General features: G+C 38.3%; 1 protein-coding gene across 4 annotated transcripts in view; it reads left to right on the top strand.

The window, feature by feature from the left end:
* Window positions 1–24,913, top strand: part of LOC121957583 (MAP7 domain-containing protein 1-like) — a 53,830-nt gene extending 28,917 nt beyond the window's left edge. Inside the window, exons 4-17 of one of the 4 annotated variants that reach the window (XM_042506224.1) lie at window positions 1,791–1,954; window positions 3,688–3,796; window positions 5,228–5,332; window positions 11,353–11,472; window positions 13,262–13,386; window positions 13,880–14,022; window positions 15,501–15,748; window positions 16,715–17,051; window positions 18,359–18,539; window positions 21,571–21,675; window positions 21,788–21,838; window positions 21,934–21,988; window positions 22,975–23,247; window positions 24,320–24,913. In XM_042506224.1, coding sequence (XP_042362158.1) covers window positions 1,791–1,954; window positions 3,688–3,796; window positions 5,228–5,332; window positions 11,353–11,472; window positions 13,262–13,386; window positions 13,880–14,022; window positions 15,501–15,748; window positions 16,715–17,051; window positions 18,359–18,539; window positions 21,571–21,675; window positions 21,788–21,838; window positions 21,934–21,988; window positions 22,975–23,247; window positions 24,320–24,330 — 2,027 coding nt within the window. In that variant the 3' untranslated portion in view covers window positions 24,331–24,913. Of the gene's footprint in view, window positions 1–1,790; window positions 1,955–3,687; window positions 3,797–5,227; window positions 5,333–11,352; window positions 11,473–13,237; window positions 13,387–13,879; window positions 14,023–15,500; window positions 15,749–16,714; window positions 17,052–18,358; window positions 18,540–21,570; window positions 21,676–21,787; window positions 21,839–21,933; window positions 21,989–22,974; window positions 23,248–24,319 lie in introns of all 4 variants that reach the window. The other 3 variants (XM_042506223.1, XM_042506222.1, XM_042506225.1) reach the window with 3 other exon arrangements.
* Window positions 24,914–26,990: the final 2,077 nt, after the last annotated feature.

Below are 26,990 nucleotides of genomic sequence, written 5' to 3'. Positions count from 1 at the left end.
GCACAAGCGCACTAGAGACTTATGACCACCGAGTGCAGCCGAGTGACATCTAGTTTCAGGATATTGGAGAAAAGGCAGAAATTTCTGCAACTGATAAAAAATATGTTTTTGATTTTGGGGTGAACTGTCCCTTTAAACAACTGCTTTATCTGAACATATGAACAGTTGAGTATTGTTGTTATGCAACAGCTGCTGTGCAATGAATATTTCTTGCACACTCTGCAAAAATGACAATGCAAAAAAAGCACGCTCACAAGACATTTTTCCATCTTGCTGCTCGGATGCAGACATAATTAGATTTTTTTCAAGAATTGGATTTATGGAGGAGCGAAGAAAGCTTTCATTATTGTCGATGAGGCTCAGAGTTGTGTGCCTCATTAAGTGAAAATGAGCTGCAGAAAACAGAACTAAATACAAAACACACCTTTGCCTCACAACACTGTTACACCCTTGCAGAGCTAAATCCACTAAAAAGTCTTTCTAATGCCGTCTAACTCACAGCAATACGAGGTATCATTGAAATATGTCATACACATTACTTTGATTGAATTCAGCATTTAACCCAAAACATCATCATTAACTGTTTAAACTCTCCGCCATGCCTGTAAATATATTATGCAACAAACTTGAAAGTTAAAGATAAGAAAGATGTCTAAGAGAGAGGGCGATGCAGCTGCAGTCCAGCATACAGAAGCTTTAATTTACGAGGATTGATTGCTGTTTAATTGTTTCTCCAAGAAATGAGCCGCAGCAGCGTGTGTGCAAAGACAAGCAGGCGTCTGCTGCAGGGTGCTGTAAAACACAGCGGGAACTTCTGCTTATTTACTGTTGTTGGATTATCGTGTAAATGAACACAGTGTCTTCCATCTGCTTCGCCCGTTCTGTTTGAGCTCCAAGAGTTTAGGTGATTGTACCCTGTTCAGTTTTACGAACCGACTTTAGATTTGACCTATGAAAGAAGACATGTCTTTAAATAGCTGTTACGGTACTTCATACACACAAATAAGCTTTTATATGTCTTTTTATTATCCCTTTTTGATAAAGTTCATGTTTTAGACATGATTGTGACGCCCATATTGACGGTGATGTCTGTCCAGTTGGTTTGTTGCATCATTGACAGAAATAATTTAAAAATTATTTAATGCACTGTCATAAAAATTTTGCTCAGATATTCATTAAATCCTCTTGATTTCCAGTGACTCGAGTCTATCGCTTATCTAGCTCTAAAGTTTGGATTTATCTCCTGAAATATCTTTACATCTACCAGACTGAAACAAAATTTGTAACACACATTCTTACTTGCCAGAGAAACATAAAAAGTGCATAGTAGATGATTAAAATAATGGATAAATTTAGTGTGACTATAGTATAAAACAAACTAATATAAATTAGACAGTAATTGCAAATTAATGAACTGTAAACAGGAATGTAGCAAATGTATATGTATAATGATAAGTATAAATATAAAGACACAGAGGTGTAAATATTTGCAAAACTTTAGGTAAGAGTATATAAAAAGTTAAGTGTGGAGCTCAAGACACGACAGCCATCCTCTGTGCCATTTTTACATCTTATTGTGGTAGGGAAAGAAACAGGTGCTGCTTTGCTTACAAAATTCGAAAAAAAAAAAAAAAAAAACACTCGTCCTCAGCCTTCGCTAACAAGGACACACAATATTGAAGAAAGGAAAAAAAAGATTGCAGACAAAAGAAATCCTCCACTACCTTTTGTCATTATTCTCTTTCCTGTCGATCGAAATGTTAAACTCTCTGTCTGTGGTGACCCTGCAGCGGCGAAGAAAGCCCAGTGGCTGGAGAAGGAGGAGAAGGCGCGGCGTCTGAGGGAGAGCCAGCTGGAGGATCGCAGGAGGAAGCTGGAGGAGCAGAGGCTGAAGGCCGAGAAACGCCGAGCTCTTCTGGAGGAAAAACAGAGACAGAAACTCGAAAAGAACAAGGTCAGAAAATACAAAGTAGCCTATAAAAGCAGCCAAGCATGGATTGTATAATAAACAAATTATAGTTTAACCCGTGGATGCATTTTATAAGGTTCATTTTCAATAATAACACAGAGCTAATATGGTTGTAATCAACTGTAAATTGCACAGAGAGATTTATATTATCGCCAGAGACAGAACTGTGTCCTGCTGTCCAAAATATTTGGTGTTAATTGAAGTCAGAGTGGAAAAGTCAACACAATACCAATATGTTTATGCAAGCTTAATGCTTTGCAAAGCTTTTGACTGCTGGAAAATTGCCTGTGTAACAGGCATTTGGCCCCATCTTAAGTATCAGTTGTGATGCCAAGTATTGGCACAGAACTTTCCAGTGGTCAGAAGTGCAGATGTTTCATTGGCAGCAATTTGGTTTAACAGTTATTGATCACAGCGGTTGTTCCCAAACTTTCTGGCTTCTCTGTGACCTTTTAAAGGGAAACTGTGTCATCTGGTGACTCCTCGTCACAAGTTGCACATGCCCATGAGTCGTGAGCACCTCTATCAAACATTTAGTTTCATTTCTAACTGCACATTGTTAAATTTGAGTGATTGCTCAAGTATATGCTTTTTTGTCATGATGATTTTAACTCCCATATCTGCTTATCGTAAAGCCTGGAGGCAGGAGCAAACAGCCAGTCTGGCTCTGCTGAAACGTCAAAAATACACCAACCAGCAGCTCCAAAGCTGATTATTTATCAAGCTGCACCTCATTTGTTTGACCTGTAATCAAACAGAAATGTAAAATTTCTGGGTTTACAGGTAGTTTCATACTGTAACAGCGCATGCATTGTGGATCCACTTGCTTTTATTCTGGCTTATTCATGTTAACATGTCAAGGCAGCCACACAGCCCATGTGACCAGCGCTGGTCAGACTGCAAACCGACATCAAAGAACTAGCTGCGAAGCGGACGACTGTTGTGTCACTTATTGTCTTGGCCAAAAAGTTGCAAGACTAAAACCAGCAGCCAACTAGCATGTACGCTATTCACTTAAGTGAGAGGAAAAAACTTCATAGCAGCAGACAGAAGTTGTCTCTGTTCGTCACAATTACAAACCGTTTCTGCTAAAGACCGTAATGGTTCAAATAATAATCTTATATTTGTTTCGCCCTCTTGACTTCAGTCATTTATTTGTTTCCTCACTTCTGTTTCTCTTCTTGTGCATGTAGCTGAACTGCCAATCAGAAGGATTTTATTCACTGACAACGACTAGTCAACATGCTGAATCGGCCAAAAAAAGAGGCGTCAAGAGCTGATTACAGCCGACACAGCAATGGCCCAAAATGAACCACCGGCTGACTGTCGTCTTAATGTCTCAGGGGCCTAAATGGTTCTAATAAGCATATTTTTTTAAACTTTAGATCCAGGATAATTTTAGACCAGACTGATAGCTCCAAAAAATGATATGTTGCTTTCACAATTTTGTACGAATAAGACAAAAGAGATATAACATTTTAATTAATGAGCTTTGGAGGTGCTGGTAGGTGGATTTTAAAACTTCTAGACAGCCAGGTTAGCTGTTTCCCTCTGTTTCCAGTCTTAATGCTAATATAAACTAACTGGCTGCTGTCTTTAGCTTCACATTTACAGCACCCACCACAAGAAAGCAAATATTTCCCAAAACTATCTCTTTAAACTGTCATATGAGCTGTTACAAGTGTGAATACTCCGTTTTGACTGTTTGGTCTCTCCAGGAGAGATATGAAGCAGCTATCAAGAGGTCGACAAAGAAGACATGGGCCGAGATCCGTCAGCAGAGGTGGTCCTGGGCAGGCGGACTCAACCAGACCTCCCGCAGAGAAAGTGAGTTTGAAATGAACCATAACAACATGGTGAACACTAAAACAACAATGACAGGAATACAGATCACATCCGCGCAGTAGCATCATGTTGCTGCTCAGACTGTGACTCACTGGTCCAACTGATGCAATTCAAGGAAATAGCTGCTGAAGGGTTTGCTGTCATGAGGGCGGGGTACCAGAGGCAGATGACCCTCTCAGTAATTTAAACCTTTGTTAATTCTCGGTGAATGTCTCCGTTTTGCTTTTAAAGGGAAACATTGTTTTCGAGTAGCAGTTTAACCCTTTGAAACTTGAGCAAATTGGCTTGATTTCTAAGACATGAAGATGACAATGAGCAGCAAAATTAGAAATTACCCAAAATTAGACAAGAAGAAAGAAATGAATAAAATGTACATGAAAATTACTTGAAAAAAAGTTTAAAAACATAATGAAACATGGATGGAAAAAAAGGAAATTAGCCGGAAAAGTGCTTAAAAAATAATTTTGTAACAAATATTTAATTAGGATTATTTATAAACATAGTTTTTTCCTAGCTTTTTTTCCGTCTTTGTTTTGCTTATTTAGGCAAAAATGGTTTTGAGTACCAGTTTAACCCTTTGAAATCTGTGCAAATTTGTTTTGTTTCTTTCAAAAACATGAAGAAGGCAATGAGTAACAAAAGAAGAAATGACCCAAAATTAGCAAGAAATTTGTTAAAAGTACAAGGAAATGACCAGAAAATTACTTTAAAAAAAATAATTTTTTAAAAATTAAAACATTTTAAAAAAAGGAAACAGACTGGAAAAGTATGAAAAAAAATTAATAAAATTTTGTAACATAATTTTAAATATTTATTATTTATTTTGCCATATTTTTTAAAATAAATTATACCAATTTGCTCGGGATTCAAAGGTTTAAATACTTGTGAAATGCATCTGAAAGCAGCGCAAGAAAAGTGGTGTCACTCATGGTTTGATAGGGTTAAAATGATCACAGAGGCAGTGAGGGAGCTGTCATGAACATGTGTCGTTAGTTTAGCAGTTCGAACAGTGTTTCTCAGAGAGCTGTGAGCTTATTCCTCTTTTCGGTCATGTGACGTGCTGCCTCTTTTGGACCCGTGACACTGAGGTCGAGGCCAATTTCTCTCCTTCAAAGTGTGAAAGATCCTGAATGTGTGTGAGAACTTGCGTGTATGTGTGTGAGAATTTCTCGCAGCAGACAAAAAGCACTCTAAATGTGATTTCTAACTATACCACACCCTTCCCACGCTTTCCTCAAATTTCCTCCCCATTGCCCCCCAAAGTTAGATTACTCCTAAATGTTTGAGAACTTCGGGAGTCCCTGATCCACAGCGAGGGGAGTCAGCAGCCCCTCCATCTCTTATCAGCTGGGGCCGCCTGCACCCCGGCCGCCTTGTGAACAGTTGTTGTGTGTTGCGTTCTCTCCGGTGCAGGCAGATGCTCGGCCTCCACGGTCAACTTGCCGAGACAGGTGGACCCTGTCATTAACAACAGGCTGTCCAAGTCCTCTGCCACGCTCTGGAACTCCCCCAACAGAAGTAAGGACGACCCGACGTCAATGTCCACCAGGCCTCCTCCTCCCTCCCCTGTCCCTTCCTCTTCATCCCACCTCCCCACCCCACTCCTCCTACCCTAATCTGGTTTTTGGTTTTCTTCTTTTATGATTATAACTGTCGTCTCTGGTGGCCTGCCTGCCTGCCTGTGCTTGGTGACTCGTCATTTACCACCTCTCCTCTGATCACGCTCTCGGTCTCGTGTGCATCGTGGTTTTTTTTTTTTTTTTTTTTTTTTTTCAGTTGGTGGTTGTCATTGATTTGAGTCTCCAATGCATTTTTGATCAGCCTCCCTCTCACCTCGACATCACTGAGCCATATTTTGTGATCTCATGTTTTGTTTCAGAGGTTTATAAGTTCACATCTTGTCTCTTTTATTGGTTGTCCCCCTCCACTTTAACTGTCGGTGGTTTGGTGTGGTGGTGGTGGTGGTGGTATTGGTGGTGGATATTAGAGTGTGACTGTTGCAAGTGAAAGTTGAGCAACTAAATGCACATGTAATATATTAATGTATATAAATGTATATTTATTTATACTGTATGTCAATATATAGCCTTTTTTGCTTGGTTAGGTATTTAACGCAATATAAAATTAATTAATTAAAAAAAAATGCTCAGTTTCTTGTTATGATGTGAGAAGTTTCTCGATACACAATCTATTTTATGTTATCAAGTGTTTTAATGTCCTTGTTGTAACATTTTTCTTATTATTACGCCATACTAAATTAATTCTACTTTTCCAAGAAACTATTTTGTTAAAGGTATACTATGCCAGATTTTTGTAAAAAAAAAATCTATGTATGGAGTCCGACAAAAGTAATTCCCCTCAGTTATCACTTATGACCCAGTAGAAATGTTTAGTGGTATTTTCTTCTTATTTTGCTGTGCTCGGTAATGTCCAGGGGAGAGCGCTCAGGTGAGGTCGGGACTTCATAAACAGGTAGAGGAGGAAGAGAAAGCAACCAAAATCACAGACACGGTGCCAAAAAAGCAAAAATATAGCAAAGCTTTGGTTGTCTCTTACTTTTCCTGGCAATACTGTTTACAAACAGAAGTCGACGATCCTTTATAGCAGGGGTCAGTAACCCTGGGCACGGGGGCCACCACTTACACATGTTAGCTTAACCAGTGACACACTAACAATAAGTGTGATAATAAGTGAAAATGTTAGCGTGCGTAGGACGGCTGATTTGATTTTTTAAAAAATCACAATATTTAGCATCTCACTTGATGAAAGCTTGGTTTCATAATAATAAACCACGTTCGTCAATCATCGCAAGATACTGTCATTTGACTGTAACGGAGAAGCTCTGCTTCCTAAAACCAATGCCTCAGACAACAAAATGTGACAACATAGGCAAAGTTGTGATTTAGCATTTGAGAATTTAACTATTCGATATGGTACACTGATTAAGGAGATGTTAAAGTGGCACTTTATAAACAAACAGTTGCCCACTCCTGCTTAAACAGTAAACTTTATTTAGACAAATGCAACATATTGTTAAAACAAGAACTGTGTCTCATCATTACTTAGTAGGTTTGCATGTTGTCATAATAAACAAGTAGACAAAAGAGTCTTGCTAGTCTAGTCGTAGATACGGCAGTACTTTTGAGCTAAATGCTACCGTTAGCATGCTAATATGCTCACAGTAACAATGCTAACATGCCGATGATTAGCAGGAATAGACCAAATCATTATGATGTCCAGCTAACAACAACAATCACAACTGGCAATTGTTTTCTATTGCAGAGATTTGAGAAATCTGTAAATGTGATGTTTCTGCATGGATTGCATGGCAGACCATGCAGTAGTTGTTGAAATATTTCACTCTGGATCAAAGTGGTGCACAGACAGACAGGCTGAAAGTTTCTTGTAAGACAACAATAATTTAGTATGTAGTAAAACTAAAGAAAATATGTCACAACATGAAAAATATCTTGTTATAACAAAAAAAGGATCTCATTAAAGCAAGAAACTTACGCTATAAGGAGAAACTGAGCAGATGTTTTTTTTGTCGTGGCAGCCGCACGCTGCTGTTATAAGATAAATATTCAATATTCAAGCTGAACTTGTTATATCAAACTCATCCCATCAGAGTCCTGAGTTTCCACATGTACATAAGCAGCACTGTCTTCATCTCAGATTCGTCACGCCTCATAACGTGTCATTACTGATCATATCACCCACAGTGCAATCAGCAGTTCGGCTCTCGGCTCCCCATCGCCACAATAGAGACTCAGATTTTGTGCTTGATAATCACTAATAACACAGACACTGCGGGAACATGAAAGGACAATTTTGGAGTTGAATCATATTTGAGTCGATATCAGAACTCGTGTTTCGGGCCTTGGGAGACGCTCTGCAGCAGTGTACCAGTAACAGGGTGGTGGTGGGGTGACGTTTATAGATCAATCTGCCTCCAGGTGAAGAGTCGATCACCAGGCAGCAGCTCAGCTCAGCCTCCTCTTGCCGCATTGGAGAAAGAAGAGGAGGAGGGGAAACCACTGTTGCCTAGCAACGGGAGGTAGTCGTGTTATCAGTTAGTCATAAAACATGTTGTAAAAATGATAATGTACAGCAGAGGTGACTGTTGCATAAGAAAGGCCAGTCTGTGATACAAGGAGTGTTTTTAGTGTTAAATGCGTAAAAACATTGTTGTGATTGCACTGTTATCGTGTGTGTGTCAGTAGGTGTCGTGCATACCAACACGGTGAGGCACTACAGTAGAGCACCGAGAGGAAGCAGGACACACGGTCGAGTTGTTTCTGAAAATACATCTTTGCAAAGCATGTTGTCAGCTGTTGTCATGACAAACAGGATACTGGACAACATGTCGAAATCCATTAGATCTCAGTGAGATGGTAAAATCTGTGTGCATCTGTACATTATCATCTACTGCGCACTCGCGTGTCTGTATTTTTTTGTTCTGTTTTGAAAGAACAGAACAGTTAACAGCACAAAGAAAACAAAACCCACATGATGTTTACTCAGTTAGATGCCTCAAAGAGCTCAAGTGCAACACTAAATAATATCACGGCAGCCAGTGGTGGTTAAAAAAGTCAAATCTTTTATTTTAAAGGAATAGTTCAGTAGTTGGGTAACTCAAGGACTTTACAGTAGGTGGGTTTCCATTACAGATTTGCGCAACAATGTCAATAAAACACAATTGTGAGATGACTGCGTTTCCTTTGATTGATGCTATGCGACTTCTTCTCTCGCGATAACATTACAAGAAGCATGGCGATGGACGTTCAAAACGTCAGGTTTGTTTCTATTGCAGCCACCGCACCAGCCGTCATTATTTCCAATCAAAGGCGATGTAGGCGTGTTATGCGCGTGATAATGGAAAGGCGAGCCCCTTATACAAGGGAGCCGCCACATATGAGGGATTTCTGGGAGGTGATTGTCCACGATTTCACAGAGGAATTGTGGATTCAGCATTCCTACCAACAAGCACATAGCCATAGCATCATGTGACCTATAAAAGCCAAAAAAGTGTTTCCATTTCAGTTTTATGAAATATGGCTTTTTTCAATCACCTGAGGTACCACCTCATGTAAAAACGTTTTTACAGTAAATGGGAATTTTTTCGAAATTGACGTGTTTCCATTAGGCGTAGTTTATATTCACAATTTCAGTTTTCGCAATTTGAGGGTTAATGGAAACCCTCCTAGTGAACTAAAACGTAGAAAATAAAACATGTAAGTGTGAAAAAACATTGTTAAGAATTCTATTGGACACGTGAAATTGAATCGATTAATCAATAGGCTGTGAAATGCCGTCAAAATACACGCAATATATTGCTGTTATCTTTGACTTAGGATAAGTTGTTATGTTTTTTTTTCAAATAGTGATTAATTGATTGTTCATTTTACATTAATCGACTAAAGAAAGTACGTACGATTTGCAAACCTAATGAAAGTACTGGAGTAAAGTACCTTAAAACCCACTTAAGTACACATATTGCTCTCCTTCACTGTCTGCGGGTCTAAAGTTTAAATTATTTGAAAGAAAATGCTTCAAACGTTTGTTTCTTTATTTCGGTTGCTGTTGAAGACGTTAGAGCGTCATCTGTAAAATATTCTGTGTGAAGAGTCTCTGAATCTGAGCTCTCTCTCTGCATCATTCATCGCCTCTTTCTCTGTCTATTCCCTTTCAGGGTTTTCTAGTATTCGTGTAAAATTCATACACAGGCATCTTCAGTTTCTAACCAGACTGATTTGATTCTGACAGAATCAAAGATGGCGCAGACCTCTGACTTTAAGCAAATTTACTGTCTGGCATTAAGTTTGCTTTGAAGAATGATTTATTATGTGTATATGTTTCTCCACCCGTCATTACAGAACATTTGATTATATTCTGCTGTTGTTGGACGTCACATGTGCTGATCATCACATAACAGATTCACGCTGTGTAATACCAGACTGGTGTTAAAGTCAGAGTGTGTTTCGCTAAAAGCTGAACTCACAGAAACTGATTGCACTGCATTGGGTTTGATTTGGGGTCGAGTAAACGGCCATGCTGGCTTTTTACATGATGTGTTTTTTTGAGTGGTAAGTAATGGAAATTAACATTTGTGTGTTGTTATCTAATGTCTGAAACTGTGTGTAACGTGGGAAAAGGGTCGGTCATTCATCCTGTTTGAGCTTCTCTGGTTCTTTGAGTGTGACGGTGTCTGATTGTGCAGACTGGAGTTACAGAAACATTTTCTCGTTGCAGTAAAAATCTCACTGGATGAGTTGAACCTCAGTGTGTGGAGCTAAAAACCAGTGTGCTCACCAAGTCGTTGAGATCTGAAAACAAAATTAAAGAAGCACAAGTGATAAGATAATCGTGCAGAGAGTTTAACCCCCAAAGCTCATAACGACAACATCACAGCTTACAGCTTTGATCCACCAAACAACACTCACGGTTTGACTGTGCAAGAAGGGATTATTAGCAACATAACGTATTTGTACTCATTATTGGGTCCATGTAAAAAAGATAGATCATCTGATGAAAGTGTTGTTGCCCCATATCTGTTTTAGCTGCACACCTATGTTTACTTTGGTGACTACAGTGTCATTATAACCAATAAAATCACTGCTTAAAGCAGCAAAAATCAAACCGTTGCGATAAACTTTGATTTGTTCTAAAGCTTCCTTCAAATACAACTTACGATGTTGTGTTTTCGTTAGGATAAGTGAGCTTACATTAGAAATGACACAAGAGTTGACAACTATGGCTCACCACAACTGGTGAAAACTAAAATGTTAGAAATGTAGAAACCATCTTAGCTGCAAACAACACATCAGTATATCGTTTAAATTGTAGTAACACGATACCTCTTGAAAACATCAATGTTAAAAGCTAAAACAGAGCTATAAGCCTCTTGCAAGTTAATTTCTTCTGCATGTAAGACAGTGAGCTTTTCTGCTGACTTTCTAAATCATCATCAGTAAATAGAAAAAAATCTCTTTCATTAATTTGTTGACTTTTTAAGTCAGTCAGTGAGACTTTTGAATCTTTCAGAGCCTCTGAGATGTTTAATCAAGTGTTCATTCACGTGCTGGTGGAAAATCTGTGTAACGTGAGCCGTTGTGCATCTTATTCGATTTCAGTGCTTTTTAGAAGTGATGAGGGTTTTTCTGGTAAAATAAACACACGAGAATGGTGTTTGTTTTCTACTGAAAAAAGCAATTTTAGCTTTTTTTGTCATAATCCTCAGACTTTCCAGCTTCATCCTCCTCTGAATCAGTTTTCCAGCAGCACATGATTGAAGCATAAAGCTCCACTCTGGCATCAGACTGTGTGTGTGTGTGTGTGTGTGTGTGTGTGTGTGTGTGTGGTGTGTGTGTGTGTGTGTGTGTGTGTGTGTGTGTGTGTGTCATCAGTGAGCAGCGGTTCACCCCCTGCTGTGAGTGCATTCACCTGTGCGACAGACTGTATGCAGGAGATATTAGGGGTGTGTTTGCGGTTTGTCGCTCTGACAGTAACACAATACTGACGGCACCTTCTTGTGTCAGCCCGCAGCCTGCGTCTGAGCCCGTGGGAGAGCAAGATCGTGGAGCGGCTCATGACGCCGACGCTGTCCTTCTTGGCCCGCAGTCGCAGCGCCGCCACCCTCCTCAACAACAGCGACTCTTGTGAGTGTGAAACCACATGTGGATAGTTAGGACAGAGGAATAATACTGTGTTTGGTCATCCTTAGATCCCTGTTTAGGACATTTTATGAGTTTTTTTGACCTAAAATCATCACTCTTCTTGTCTTTGTTCCAGTATTTATCTTTACCCTCTCTGTCCTGCACTTTCTTCTTTAATCTCTCTGTTTCTATCCAGGTTTTTTTGAATAAAATATAACCCTATAGTGACATGTTCAAAGTTCAATCTTTACCTTCAGCAAAGAAGTTAAGAAACAATCTCACCGCTTCATATAATAGCTTTTCTGGAGCTTTTGATCATATCATGTGAACTTCATCGCATGACTGAGTTCATCTTTTTATCATGAATTCTAGATTTTCAAATTTACATTTTCTCTCAAGCACTTCTCTGCAGTGTTCATTAAAGTGAGCTTAGAAGTTTGTCCATCAATTATCCTAAAAAAAAAAAATGCAAAAAGACCTCATGGTGAGATTGTTTTCTTCACAACAATTTATTTTCAATATCAATAAGAATCTGTCAGTTGTTTGTTTGAATAATTGTTTAGTCCAAAAATGTCAGAAAGCTGTGAGAAGTGCACCCTGCAGCTTCTCATATCCAAAAGGTGATATCTTTAAATCGATTGTATTGTCCAAAACTGTAAGATTTTTTTAAATGATATAAATCACGGAAATGCAGCAAAACCTGGAACCAACAGTTATTTGACATTTTTGCTTTATAAAAAAATTGTTTCAGTATTTATATTTTCCCTCCCTCTTACTCCTCTCTCTTCCTCTCTCTGCATTAATGTTATTATATTTGTATATAAAACCCTGTGTTAATATTTTGTTCAGTTGGAGATGCATTGGAAGGCTGCAACTAATGATTATGTTAAATATCAGTTCATCTGTCATTTATTTGTTGGGTTAATCATTAATTGTTTATTCTAAAAATGTATGCAGGCAGTGAAAAATACACACCACATTTTTTCAGATTTCAAATTGACGTGTTTAACATGTTCTTTTAATCAAAACAATATCCAAAACCTAAAGATAATAAATTTACAATTAAATGAAACTGAGAAAACCAGCAAAAACTCACATTTGTGAAGCTAAAACCAGCAAATATCTGACATTTTTGCTTAATGAATATCGTCAGTTGTTTAGTTCCACTGAAGATAAGGTTTCAACAGAAGATTATCTTCAGTATCACTAAATCAATCATTTTTGTTGTTGGAATAATCGATTCATCGTTTGGTTTAAAGATGTCGAAACACTGCTGTTTGTCAGATCCCAAGATGACATCTTTAAGATGCTTATTTTGTCAAAACAGCAGTAAACAACATTTAAAGATTAGATTTTACAATAATATAAAACAAAGAAAATCTGGTAAAATCTCACATTTAAGAAGCTGAAACCAGCAGATTTTTGTCATTTTTTCTTTTGAGATGATTAATCGATTATCCAAATAGCTGTTGTGTTGATTCCTGAGGGGTCTTTGCTGCTTTAAAGAATAAAGCCATAAAATTTGGTGGATTAATAACTAAAAGATGAATGAAAGATGAGTGAAATCAATAAGATCCCATCAGGAACAGTAAAATAAGTCCCCTCCTCCTCAGCCATCGTTACCGTATCTGTCAGATGGATTGAGTCGTCGTGTCGCAGCATGTCACTGTGAGACTTTTCATTATCACTCTGCATGGTGTTCATGTGTGTGTGCGGGGCCCTGACCTCGGCCCTGCTGCCGCTCTCTGCATGTTCATGTGTCACTCAGACTCTCACCACTGCTCCCGTTCAGTCTCCGCCAGCCCGCTGAACGCCTGCTCCCATCACCACCCGCACCAGAACGCCGAGCGCTGGAGGGTCTCCTCCGCCAGCACGCCGGACATCACCCAGCGCCAGCGCAGGCGAAACTCCACACCGGTAGGCACAAAGAATGACTCACAAACCTGCTGTGAACATATGCACTGTTTTTCTGGGTTTTTTATTTTTTATTTATATGTTTTATAACAGAAATGTTTAAGCTGATCTTTTGTGGTTTTGTTGTCTGTTATTTTTGGATCTTTCATACCCTAAAACAGACCGTCAAAATACATAAATACATAATGCATAAAACATACTTCACTTCAGATGAAAAAATATGATTTAATTTCCAGTGATCCATCAAACCTATTTAACAGGAATGGAAACCTATATTTGATATTTAAACCTGCGCTTGTTAAAGTTTGAACAGCTTTTTTATGAACATATATATTGATATTCTACATTATGTAGCTTGTTGCCATTTTTCATGTGATCCCTACTGTTAACGAAGTATTTCACAGCTGGAAACATGGTATTTTCATCAAACTAGGTTGTCTATGCAGTAAGAATAGCCTCAGCCTGAGGAAATTACTGGTTATTGTTTTTCTTCAAGGTGGACAAAAAGAAGAAAGAGAAGAAAGACAAAGAGAGGGAGAATGAGAAAGAGAAGAGCGCTCTCACAAAAGACAAAGTGCAGAAGAAGAGACAGACGACGTCACCCACCACCACCACCCAGAGATCCAGGCCAGAGAGCAGGTATCACGCAAAAAACCCTGTATTTTAACTAGAAAAAATGCTAAATTAATTCTATATTGAGGCATTAGTTAAAGCCTCATGGGACCCGAATCACCCAAAACCTTCTAAATATGTAATTTAGGGTCTTACATGTGTAATAAAAAGCATAAAAAAGCGATCACACATTAACCTCAATCTAAATTTGAAATATTGTCATTTTAGTTTTTCCTCTCTTTCCTGAAGTTGGGTTAATTTTGGCATCTTTATCCCTGATCCTGAAATCGAAACAACTGAAATCCCTCAACGCTCCTTTCAAGTCTTCGACTAACATAACGTTAATTGTGCAGCACGCAGTGTTTGTGTTTGTTTCCTGGCTTTTATCAACATTAGATTAACACCAGTGAGAATGTGCCAAATGGGAAAGCTATAAAATAATAAGAATTAATTTATAATATGGCACTAGCGTTAGCTAACCCTGCAGTGCCATAATTTATCATTGCATTCATAGTTTTGATACTAATCTGCATCTTAGCTCATGTCACATGTGCTACGTTATGCATCGATAAAAAAGCATTTTGTAAACTCAGCATTCAGTGACGGAGTAAAATGTGTTATTTTGATAATCTTCTGATTCTGAAAGTTCAGAGGGTGTGTCCTGTAACACTCTGAGTGCCGGAGCACTTTGGCACAAACCGGACATTTGGTAAATTCTTGGAGAAAGAAAACGCTCCGTGACTTTGAACAACAGCTCTCTCTTTTTAGTGTAGAGCTTCAGACTGGATTAACGAATGCACCCAGAGTCAGAGGGCTGGAGCAGATCGAGCTGTACCACTCCGACTCTGCTTTGCTCCATGGTTGTCGTGGAGACTAGAGACAGTTGACAAAGGTGGGATACGAGGAGGTGTCAATCAAAACGTGATCTGCCACGCCCACACAGTCTGGAGAAATGCTGTTATCCTCAAAAACAGCTGTTTTGAAGTTGGTTTTCTAATAGTTTATAGCATTTATTTTCACTCAGATTTTTGTAGATACGTAATGAAACACCAAACTTTTTAAAAATATGTCTGTTTTTATTATTTCAAGCCACATTTCCAGAGGCGTTAGTTAAAGCAGGAGAGGCTGAGAGAGAGAGGTGCTGGAGCTTTATCCTCGGAGCAGGTTAATGTCTGACAGATGGTCCAAGGTGCTATAATCTAACTACTAAAAGAGACTCTGCTGGACGCCGTTCAGCCAGCAGCCGAGAGCCAACCGCAGGTCTGTTAGACAGAGAGGGGTTGTCCTGACTGATGGCTCCGCTCCTCTCAGGTTACATCCCCCTGCGGCCAAATAATTATGGACCCACTCATATCTTCCACATGACCCAGATATCAGCTTCATGCGGTGCACCGGGAACCTCGTTACCTTTTCCTGCTCCGCCATGAAACATCATCTTCCTGTGCCACCAACTCTCTCTTTGACTCATATTTCACCTCCACCTCCACCTCCTCTCTTCTCCTCAGCACCCCGAAGCCCAAAAACAGACCTCCGTCTCCTGCCGCCCCCAAGAGTCGGCCCCTGTCCCCCCTGGTGCCGGCAGCAACAGCGGCCTCCAAGACCCCGACGGGCAAAAAGACTCCTCCCCCTGGCACCAAGACCCGACCCAAACGAGCCCAGACGCCCGCCAGGGTGCAGCCCCAGACGGTTACTGCGGTCACCGTGGAAACGGGCCACGAACCCCAGCAGCCCGACACTGCAGAGGAGAAAAAGAGTGAGTATGGTTACCATAGAGACGATATCCAAGCTTCAAGGTGACCTAGAGGTTTTGGCCGACATTTGTGTTAAAGGACAGTGTGATTACTGCGGAGAGTGTGCCAGGTTCGCACCAGCTCTCTGATCTCCGACAGCTTTACTGACTGGTCTCTAACTGGAGTGATGTTGCACACTGTCAAACCACAATTACTCTTAAACGGTGTGTAGTTGCGCCAGACTGTTGTCAAATAACCACAGAAACCTCCCTGCTTATGTGCACAATAAAGTTTTCACCTTTTTTTAATACTTTATTTTTTTTATTGTTTTTTTGATGCAAACAGACAAGACGAGGGACGACAGACATCATAGGAAGGATGGATGCATAACATCATGTAAAATAAAAAACTGAGGGGAGAGGAAAAGGAGCAGGGATACACTGTAGCATCAAGGACTTTGAATCCTTCTTGTCCGTGATTATCCTTAAACATCCCAAAAGCACACAGTGCAAAAAGTTTCCTGTGAGGAAAACTCTCCACAGGAGTTTCCAAACTGTCAGTGTGTCATGAAGTGGAGCGCACTGTGGTTTAAGGGAGTGGAAGTAGAAAATGTGATTGGCCCTGATTGTCACAGCATGAAAAACACAAAAAGTGCATTTGGCACACCCCCGACTGACTTGGCAGGGCGCACTTGACTGCAATCTGTGCTGTGTTGCTGGGTTCATGAAAAAAGAGCTCTTTATGTCTGTTATTGATAAATCTGCTTTACACGATGGGCACTTAACTGGGAATTGTTCTTTTATGAAAATAAAATTCAATGTTGAATCTTTGGAACGTGACGAATGATTTAAAAATGTATCACTGGCAGTCAGTCTAATTCTGCAGATGTTTTTAATAATCGGTTCTCGGTAAACCAGATGTTTGCTTCCATATTATTGTGTTTTTAGAGACATAAGCACCACCTGACCTCTCTGTCTCCTCTCAAACAGACTCCAGTAATCTTCCTGCCATCGTGGTGTCCTCTGCACCGGTTACACCTCCCTCACTCAGCCCAGCGGTTGTATCAGCGGCCTCTCCAGCGGCTCCAAATGTAGAGCGAGCCGCTTCTCCTGCTGCAGCCTCCAACAGTAATCCTGCTCCTTCTGCTGCACCCGCAGCCGCCCCCGCTGCCGCATCCACCACCCCGGCTGCACCGGCCAGCAAGCCGTCAGCCGGCACCAACGACCCGGAGGAGGCCGCTCGTGTCCTGGCAGAGAAACGCAGACAAGCCCGAGAGCAGAGGGAGAGGGAGGAGCAGGAGCGTCTGGAGCAGGAGCAGAGGAACAGGTCAGACCTAATCTCGATATATATGATGCCAACATCATAACGCCTCCTTGTTCATCATATAATTTAATTCAGTGTCCATAAACAATGTGATAATACTTTGAAGCATTTCTGACGTAATAAATTAAATCTTTATTGCCAAGAGACATTAAACACACAGCGTTTGACACAGTAACAGGAACACTTTCCAACATGATGTAATTCAATACAACAGTCCTGCAATAAAAAAACACATTTTAAACTTGCATTATATTGCATCACACTGTAAGGTTATTTTATCCCTCCTCACCTTGCCAAAATATTTTTTTCTGACAAAAAAACAGACAATTTGGTGATGTTTTACTTTACAAATCCTTAATTTCATAATAATTTCTGTGAATTTGGCATTGATTGCAGGAAAATGAGAAACTTCCATGAAAGAACTGCTGCATTAAAACCCAAATAAATGAAAGAATTAAAAAAAATAACATGAGTGATCATAAACCTTATCTAGTGAGAATTTTGTTATTATATAATGTTGCCTGTAGACAAATGTCAGTTTGTCCAACTGCTGCTAAAAAATCAGTTGTTACTGAGTTATTTATATGCACTTACACCATTTGAGCACTGTCTTTATTTTAATACGTCATATAATTTCATTTAATTAATGTAATTTATTATTTATTCAATTAATTTCATATAACGTAATTTAATTATTTAATACCTAAATATACTGATATAATATTACGTAAGTCCGTAATTATTACTATTATTATGATGACCAAATTACATCACTATTATTCACTGTAAAAAGAAACCACTTGTTCTAAACCTAAAAAGTCAGTGTGCGGGCTGCAGTAAAATTTTAAGTTGGCTGAATGTGAGGGGACAAGTTGAGGTCAATTTCTAATGATTTACTTTGGCTTTTTTAAGTTCAGTCAACGTAAAATTTTAAGGAAGCCTAGATGCTAACATTTCAAAGATAAAAAAATATTTTAACTTTAAAGATTTTTTACAGTGTTTTGAATATTATATATATATACCCAATACCCAATTACATCACTAAGAAAATTATTGGCAAATTTGAAACTTTTTTTCATAGAAACATTAGAGTTTTGTTGTTTTTTTTCACATTTTTTAATAGTGGAGGTTTTAAATATCAGACTTGTTTCCCATTCTGTTGTTTCATTTGAAAGACGGTTTATTTTTGGTGTTCTAGCCTCAGGTAGTGAAGAACAACACCTGAGAGAACTGAAGGTTGTTCTCAGGTTCCTGCTGATCTTCCTGCAGATATTTAATATGTTCTTACTGTTTGTAACACGTCTTTTCAGGATCCTCCGGGAGGAGGCGATGGCACGGGAGGCCGAGGAGAGGAAGCGCAGAGAGGAGGAGGCTCGATTCATGGCGGAGCAACAGCGTCTGAGGGACGAGGCCCAGCGGGCTCAAGAGGAGAAGGAGGCGCAGGAGAGAGCAAAGGCCGAACAGGAGGAGAACGAGAGGCTGCAGAAACAGGTCAGTCACCAGGAAAGATTAATTGTCGTCAAAACTATTGTAGTCTACATCATTCAAACTAGGAATACTTCTTTGAGTCTGCAAACAAGATTTTTTGTAGTTTTTATTTATGCTCAGGAAATTCAAGGGATTCGATATTATTATTCCAGCCATGCATTACATGAGAAGAACAACACTACTACTGTACTCAGGTCTCTGTGATCAATAATAACATTATAATAAATAAAACACCGGGTTATCAGATAGATAGATAGAGTGAGCAGTGCAGTGTGTAAACAGTAAAACCCTAAAATCTTAAAAATGGAGAAACACATATCAAAGTGCCCTGGGAAATATAATAATATAGAATCTAATTAAAATATTAAAATTACAATAAAAGTTACTATTTAAAGTATCAGCAGTTAAGGATTGAAATGTAGTGGAGTAAAAGTACAAATTTTATTCGGGAGAAATACTTAAGTACTGTAATGAAATATTGTTACCTCAAACTGGAAACAAACCCACAGCCTCGGACTAAACTCTCTGCTGTGAAGCCCATCACGTCCTCAGGGAGACACAGGATCATTTCTTAACTGTAAATACTGTACGCTCTGAAAACCCTCTAATTTTCCATTAACCGCCATGAATCCCTTTGATCCCCACATGCAGTAAGCCCATTTACCATCTGGGCAGATTAATGTGTACGAGGATGCCTGAGCTGTCGGGGCTTGATACCATACGTGAGCCCAAACCTCTGCCTCCCTCACCCCCTGACTGACTGACTGACTGACTGTCTGGCATCTGGGCAGATTAAAGCAGGAGAGTATGTGCTGCTGTCACGGACGGAGCGTGAGCCCTGTTAGTCAGAGGCCCCTTGTCTGCCCGGGCAGATGCCAGCTGGTGACCTCCATAATGGTGATGAGCGGAGGCTGAGGGAGCCATTGTGATCTGGGGAGATAGTGACAGGCCTGTGCTGCCTCTGTCTCGTACACTCGGCTCGCTCTCTGCAGATAAGCAGCGTCAGTGTACGCCTGAAGCACTCCGCCACGCTCGACTCCCCTTTTCCCCTTCAATCGGGCCATTGTTCCACCCTGACAGCTCGAGAGCAGAGAGGCCTCGTATTTTTTAGAGCTCAAGTGCCGCACTCTCTCAAACTGAAACTGAAAATGTGTGTGACTGTTGAAGATTTGTGCGTTTAAAATCAGAAGTCAGAAGTCAGTGCACGCTGGTTAAATGTGCAGATTTTCCAACAGCAGCAGGTTACAAAAGTTCTGCACGCAGATGTGATTTATGCACATGTCATAATTCTTGTTTTTATTCAACACATCTGTTTGTTGGTGCTCAATCTAAATACTCAGTGAAGCGTGTAATGGAGTTACTCAGATAATATCAACTCCGGCCTGAAGGCCGCAGAACAGACTGAGCATGTGCCGCCCCCTGGTGGTCAAGAGATGCAGTAACACACAGTGTGAACAGTGGTGGAAGAACTACCCTAAAATTTAAAATAAAAGCCAGTTAAACACTCAGTACGTTTCACTAGCCCACAAATAGAGGCCTGTCTCAGTTAGAGGTCTGGTCTGGTTTCAGTGCAGTTTATTTTATATAATTTAAGTGGATTTATAAATTGTAGGCTACCTGCTGGAGAAAATGTTAGTTAGCTGCTTAGATCACAAATACAATATGTATATATTTTTAAACTCCTGTCAATATGAGCATGCTGCACATGATATTAGCTTGGTAAGATTCTACACAATTCAATCAATACGACAGAAGACGGCACTACAGTACAGTAAACGCAAAAAAGGCACTAATAAACTTATTATTTTAAAAGCCAGGGAAAAAATATCAGGTGAATTGTATTCAAAGTTTTTGTAATTCTATATTTAAAATTATTTTGCAGAATTATTGTAATTTTTAAGCTATTTCTTTCAGGTCATTTCTTCCTTTTTTTTTCGTATTTCTTTTGAAAACATGGGGGAAAAGACGATGAGCAACTCTGCATGAAATGTATCACAAATTGCATGAAATTAGTAGATTGGGATTTTTTTTTCAGAAAACTACACCTATTATTATCATTATTATAAGTTTAGGATTATAATTATTATTAAGTAGCAAAGTAAATGTACTTAGTTACAAGTAAAAATAGCAACACCACGCTGTAAAATTACTCCATTATGAGGAGAATCATTTATTCAAACAACAAAGTCTGGGGTTCCTCTTCAGACTAAAGAAATTATGTGAATGTCATTTATTTATACTCATTCTGACTTTACTGTATATTTATAGAGAGATGGCCTTTGTTGTCCCAGGAGGGAAATTTGTTTTCAATCTTCATGTCTCACAAGATAAACATACAAATATACAACAATGGATACGATGGACATATCGTCCCATATTTGTACAAATTCTTACACATGCTCATGTATATATACACACACCTACATAGTATTTAGCAGAGTATTTTGTTTATACTTCTTGAGCAGAAGAAACAAAACTTCTTTCTGAAGTGCTTCATCTTCTCCACGTCATAGATCTAAATAACATGTTATTACGAAACTCGTCTGTGGCCATACATCAGTCTAAAATAAGTATATAATTGTGACCTAAATGTCTGCATTATTCACGATCTAACCCCAAAATATAATGTATATATTTAGTTTAATTGCTGCTCTGTTAACATGTCAGAACACAAACCACAGAAATAAAAATCCGTCAAGACTAAAATACAGTTTTAGTTACTAAAATTATTTTCTTGTAGGACCAGAAAAAAAGATTTTTGGCCTCATTTGCACGAAATATATTTTTTAGATGTTCAGCTACATGATGAATGGACTACTGGGCAGTTGTCAGTTGTTTTATATTTTCTTCTCTGTGGGAACATTTCCATCATCTTTCTTGTGCAGCCGGATTCAGTTTAAATGACTCACATCCTGCTGCTTCTGCTCTCTTTGTAGCTGCATGTGACTTTTCTAGTGGCGAACAGATTATTTGTTTTCAGTGTGAAACTCATATTCATCAGCTTCATATGAATGTTTTTGTCTTCTTTGCTCAGAGGGAGGAGGCCGAGGCCAAAGCCCGCGAGGAGGCCGAGCGTCAGCGCCTCGAGAGGGAGAAACACTTCCAGAAAGAGGAGCAGGAGCGTCTGGAGAGGAAGAGGGTGAGGAGAAAAACGTCTTCACAGTTCAGAGTCACACTCGAGTTCATCTCGATGCTTTTACTCTTTTAACAACAACATCTAACTAACCGATCTTTGTGTGTGATCTGCGCAGCGCCTGGAGGAGATCATGAAGAGGACTCGGAAAAGTGACGCAGGAGAAAAGGTCAGTTTGACTCCTTTTTAAACAAGCTTGAAGAAACCAAACTTCCTCTCGACTTTCTGGAATAATTAGAGTCTTTTTGTTCTTTATCATCACAGAAGGATGTGAAAGCTTCTCCACAGGTCAACGGCAAAGACTCGGAGCTCAGTAAGGGTAAGAGTCTGTGAAACAGTCTAAAAGTTAAACCCAGCGCTGGAATATAACTACTACATTTAATCAAGTACTTAGCTTTAGGACAAATTTGAGGTATTTTCCTCGAGTATTTCCATTTTATGCCACTTTATACCTCGACTTCACATTACTATTTTACTTTTTTATCCACTAAATTTGTCACACAGTGTTTTATCTCCTTCCTGTATCTCCAGATGTGTTGACGTTGAATGTTTGTGATGAACCGAAGGATGACGTGTTCCTTCATGTGTTGAGACAATTCTTATAAACTTAAGCTGAAAGCTGAAAACAGTGAAAAAGGCTGTTTTTCTGATACAATGAAAACATTTTAGAGTTAATTATTACTTACCTTTCGTTGAACTATTAACTAATAGTATCCAAAAGTTGCTTCTAATGAGAGAAACTTTACTTTATGATTTGAGAGGAATTTCTATGTTTGAATAACGGTGATGACTAATGCAAATTATCATGGTATTACAGTCAAAGATGTTAACATGAAACAACTGTGAAAACGTAGAATATTTAACAAATTTAAAACACATTTTTAAAAACAACATATGAATGATATGAGATGGATGATCAGAGAGAACAGTTGTTTTTAATTGGTAATGTTTTGTTTTATATGATTCTCATTGATCTGTTCTTGTTTTGAATGTTTTATTTTTGGTTGATTGATTTGATTAATGGTGGTGAACAGTGGGAATATTCATCTTTAATATTTAGTTTATTGATAAAAAACGGGTATTACTTTAGTATTCACTTCTTCCTACTCCTAATTAGGCAATAAATACTTTGTTTTTTTACTGAATATGTTTACTGAGTATTCTTGTTTTATTTTCTTATATATTTTTCAATCTTTAGTAGGTTTTTTTTAATTTTTGCATGTTTTGAATACAAAAACAATCTAATATACGCTTAAATGTAGTCTGAAAAAAATGTATTTGCTCATTAATATTATTTCTCCTCAGCAGCCGGAAACCTGCAGAGTCCCAATGCAGCGGTCCTCAGCCCGTCACAAAGTGTGTCCGCTCCTGTTGTAAATGGCGTCCAGCCCGCCGCTCATCAGAATGGCGTCTCGGCTAATGGAGAGGCGGCTGACTTCGAGGAGATCATCAAGCTGAATAACAGCGGTAACCCGGCGCAGACTCAGAGCGGGCTGGTCAGCGAGCCCATCCTGGCGTTCGAGGGCGGAGAGCCCTTCCTGATGAAAACAGGCCCTATGAAGCCTCAGCATGTCGCAGGTACAGAGAACAGACACCACACGAGGCTGTGATGATTCAGCAGAGGCTTCAGCTGGAGCTGAATCCATTTAATCTTATTATATGAGATGAATCATCTTTTGACCCCTCATAATCATATTTGAGGGTCCTGACCCCAAAATCGGGAATCACTGTCATAGATCAGAAAATACAAACATGTCACCCTTTCAGTGGAAGTAGCAACAACAAAGTCATCCTGCTAAATTTATCAGAATTGGGCTTGTGGTGTCACATTTTATGTCTTTTTTTTTTTTTCTATAAAACTTCAAACTTCCCCTGAAATGTAGTATCCTTAAAATGCAAAATTACCTCAAGATTCATTTAAATGTGACAGGTGTTGTGTCAGAGGAAGACAAATATAAACTTGTATGTTTTTATTTTATAAGACCCATCTCTGTCACCTCTAACTGGAAATATAACTCATAGATTATGTTAATCGCAGTCTCTAGATGGAAAGACATTTTTTCTTGTAATGTAGAATATCTTTTGTTTTCTTTATTGTGTTTACTAAAAAAAATGCTTTTATCACTGTGGGGACGCACACATAGAATCTGAAATCTTCCCATGTGCACAATTTGGACAAACACGCTGTGATCGAAACAGGAAAAAAAAAAAAAAGGCAACAGGAAATAATGCCCACCGCAAAACCCAGAAAACACAACATCGTCTCAGAAAAGATGCAGATAAATGTGATGCACAATGATTAATGTAAACACTTGTACTGTCAGTAATAGAGAGTATGTATGTATGTATGTATTCATGTGGTGAGTAACTGATACACAAATGGTCATTTGGGGGTTAAATATTCATCAAAGATACTGAGTTTACTATCACATAGAAGAAAAGTGGCAAATCCTCATGTTTGAGAAGCTGGAATCAGCTTCTAATTTTTCATTTTACTTGTTAAATTATTGACTGATGAACAATATATTTGTCATTTTCTTGCAAGATGTCTTTCATTCGTTTGGTATTACTAAAATCAATAAACTTAAGGTAGACAAGAATAAAAACTTAATTTCTCTCATCTTCATCTCTCTGTTGTTTTTCCCTGCAGAGGTCCTGTGAGTCCCGACACACATCTCCATGGAGACGCGCCTTATGTCTCTGCTTGAGCTAAGAGATTCATGCCACACCACAGCGGCTTATTAAAAAAAATCGTGTGCCAAACAAACAATGAACTGCGCTGAATTCACATGTTACAGTATCTGCCGCCACAGGACAAGGAGGAGCTTCTCATCTGAAATATATACAAAACATGCAACAAAAAGTATTCTCTGTCTCCACCGCGTGTCCCGGTGCAGCATCTGTTGAGTTTTATTGAAATGTCACATGCAGATTTTATGGTGCACCTTAAAGATGACTGACTGTGTAACAAATTTTAGAAAATACAGTATAAGACCCTGGAAATACATAATATTTGACAATGGTTGTTATTATTACCGTCGTTACGATCTTGTTATTGTTATCTTAAGTTGAACAGTGTGTGTGCGTGTGTGTGTTTGTTGTTTTTGTCTTGAATTATTGAGTTATTTAACATGGGGAGCATTGTAAGGACCGGCCACAGACAGTGTATGTAAATGTATAATGAGCCCGGCTGCCTAGGCCTCCTGTTACAGGGGATCTGTGAAATAAAGCTTTATGAAAGGGACTGGCCTCCGAGTATTTATTATTTGAAAATATTAGATATCCATTCTGCCTGCAGATATCTGGAGTCAGTTACTGCTGTGAAATTCAGATTTTTTGTCAGTGTCCAAAATGGATATATAATATTTTAAGATTTTGTAATGAAGCTGCATGATAACAGTTAATTAAACTGCATCAATGCTGTTTTATTGCAAGGAAGTTCAACAGTGGTACATTTACACAAGTATGGCACTTAATACAATTTTCAGGTGCTTGTACTTTGAGTATTTCGAATTTCTGATACTTTATGCCTTTTATTTTTATTTTTAAATTCAACTTTATTCATTCATTCATTCATTATATTGAGTATGCATGCTCAAAATTTTATTAATAAAAGTTGTAGAAAATACATTAAAAATATTAAAATATTTTTAATGTATTAAAATATTTATAAGAAAATGAATTCAATTGCACAACAAATAAAATGTAGAGATGAGAGAAAAAACAAATGTCTCATTAATCTTTTTGCCAATTTATAATTTTTAGGTTGAAATTTTCAACAGTTGTCTAGTACGTTTTAAAACTGTATCTTTAAAAATATCTTTAAAAGTTAAGCTGGACTTAAACTGCATGTCAGTTTAAGTCCAGCTAAAATGAATGAGAACATATATTTGTTAGTATGAAATCTTTTTCATAATTTTTTGAAAGATGACTGTAAGTCAAGCCAGAAAAAAGTGGTGTGAAAACAATCTTTAAACACACGTTCAATAGTTTCTCCTTCACAGTTACAAAGAGAGGATCTATTGTTTGCATTTGGAAATAAATTATTTTAAAGGGTAACACCGTACCTGTGTGCAATCTTAAATAGAAAACTCCTTAAAACCAGCCTCACATACCGTGTACGTGTCTGTATTTCCTGGTCCTTTAGAGAGACCAGAAGGTGGCAGCACAGATCATTTTCATTTAGCAGCAGAGATATACTGACCTTTTTATCTCTGTTGTGATCAAGCTTCAAAAACACTTTACAAATTCTGTTGCAGTATTTTTCTCATAATGCAATTAAATCTCTTCATTTTTAGACCCATACAAATTCCTCTTATAGGAAATGCTGCTATTTTCTCTGATTTTGACAAAAGTTCCTCCTTTAAAACTCTTAGAAGACTTTATACAATTGTTTACAACACCTTATTCCCATGAAGAGTAAATTTAACTTTTACTTTGTAAAATCTTCTCATAAGATGTAGATTATTAAACCATAAAAAAAAAACCTATTAGTTTCCAGAGGTAATGTGAACCAAAGAGTAAATATTTGGGTCTTTTTTTTGACAAAATCAAACAATAGGTAGCTCCTAAAGAAAAGATAAATATTAAAATGGTACAGTATTTTAGAACAGTGAGTGAGTCTGGCTTTCACTTCTGGATTTGAAAACAAACATTTTTATTTTAACATTTCATTTTTTATTTTACATCATTTTTTGTTGTCAGCAGAAAGACAGGAAACACATTTAACCCTTTGAAACCTGGGTAAATTGGTTTGATTTATTTTAGAAAAAAATGGAATGAAACAATGAGGACTTACTTAAAAGGAAATTGCTCAGAAATTAAGCAAGAAATTGAAAAAAAAGTATAAGAAAGCCGCCTGAAAATTAGTAAAACAAACAAAAATAATAAGAAACAGGAAAGTAAAAAAAAAGTATAATAAAATAAATAAACAAACAGGGAAACAACCTAAAAAATTTAATTATTCTGTAAATTATTTCAAATATTCAAGTATGCCATATGAAATATAGTTCCCTGGAAATTTTTCCATTGCTTTCTGAAAAGTAATTTTATAAATGTTCTAATTTCTTGAAATTTTGTGGACATTTCACTGACTTTTCCTCCCGTGTTTTAAAAAGAAATTAAACCAATTACTCAAAGGTTTTAACACTTGTAAAGGCATCTGAGGACAAAAAAGTGACCTCTATTCAGGTTTCTGGTTTCTACTTCCTGTTTCTTGCAAATAGGATTTTATCTATGAAAGCATAAAAAAGCAGTTGGATTTTAACAGGAGGCCTCTGTTTTCAGGAGCCGTCTGTGTTTGTTTGGCTGTGGCTTCATGT

This window comes from Plectropomus leopardus, chromosome 18, assembly GCF_008729295.1.
Source record: "Plectropomus leopardus isolate mb chromosome 18, YSFRI_Pleo_2.0, whole genome shotgun sequence".
Lineage (NCBI taxonomy): Eukaryota > Metazoa > Chordata > Actinopteri > Perciformes > Serranidae > Plectropomus > Plectropomus leopardus.
This window is presented reverse-complemented; position numbering and strand designations above follow the sequence as displayed.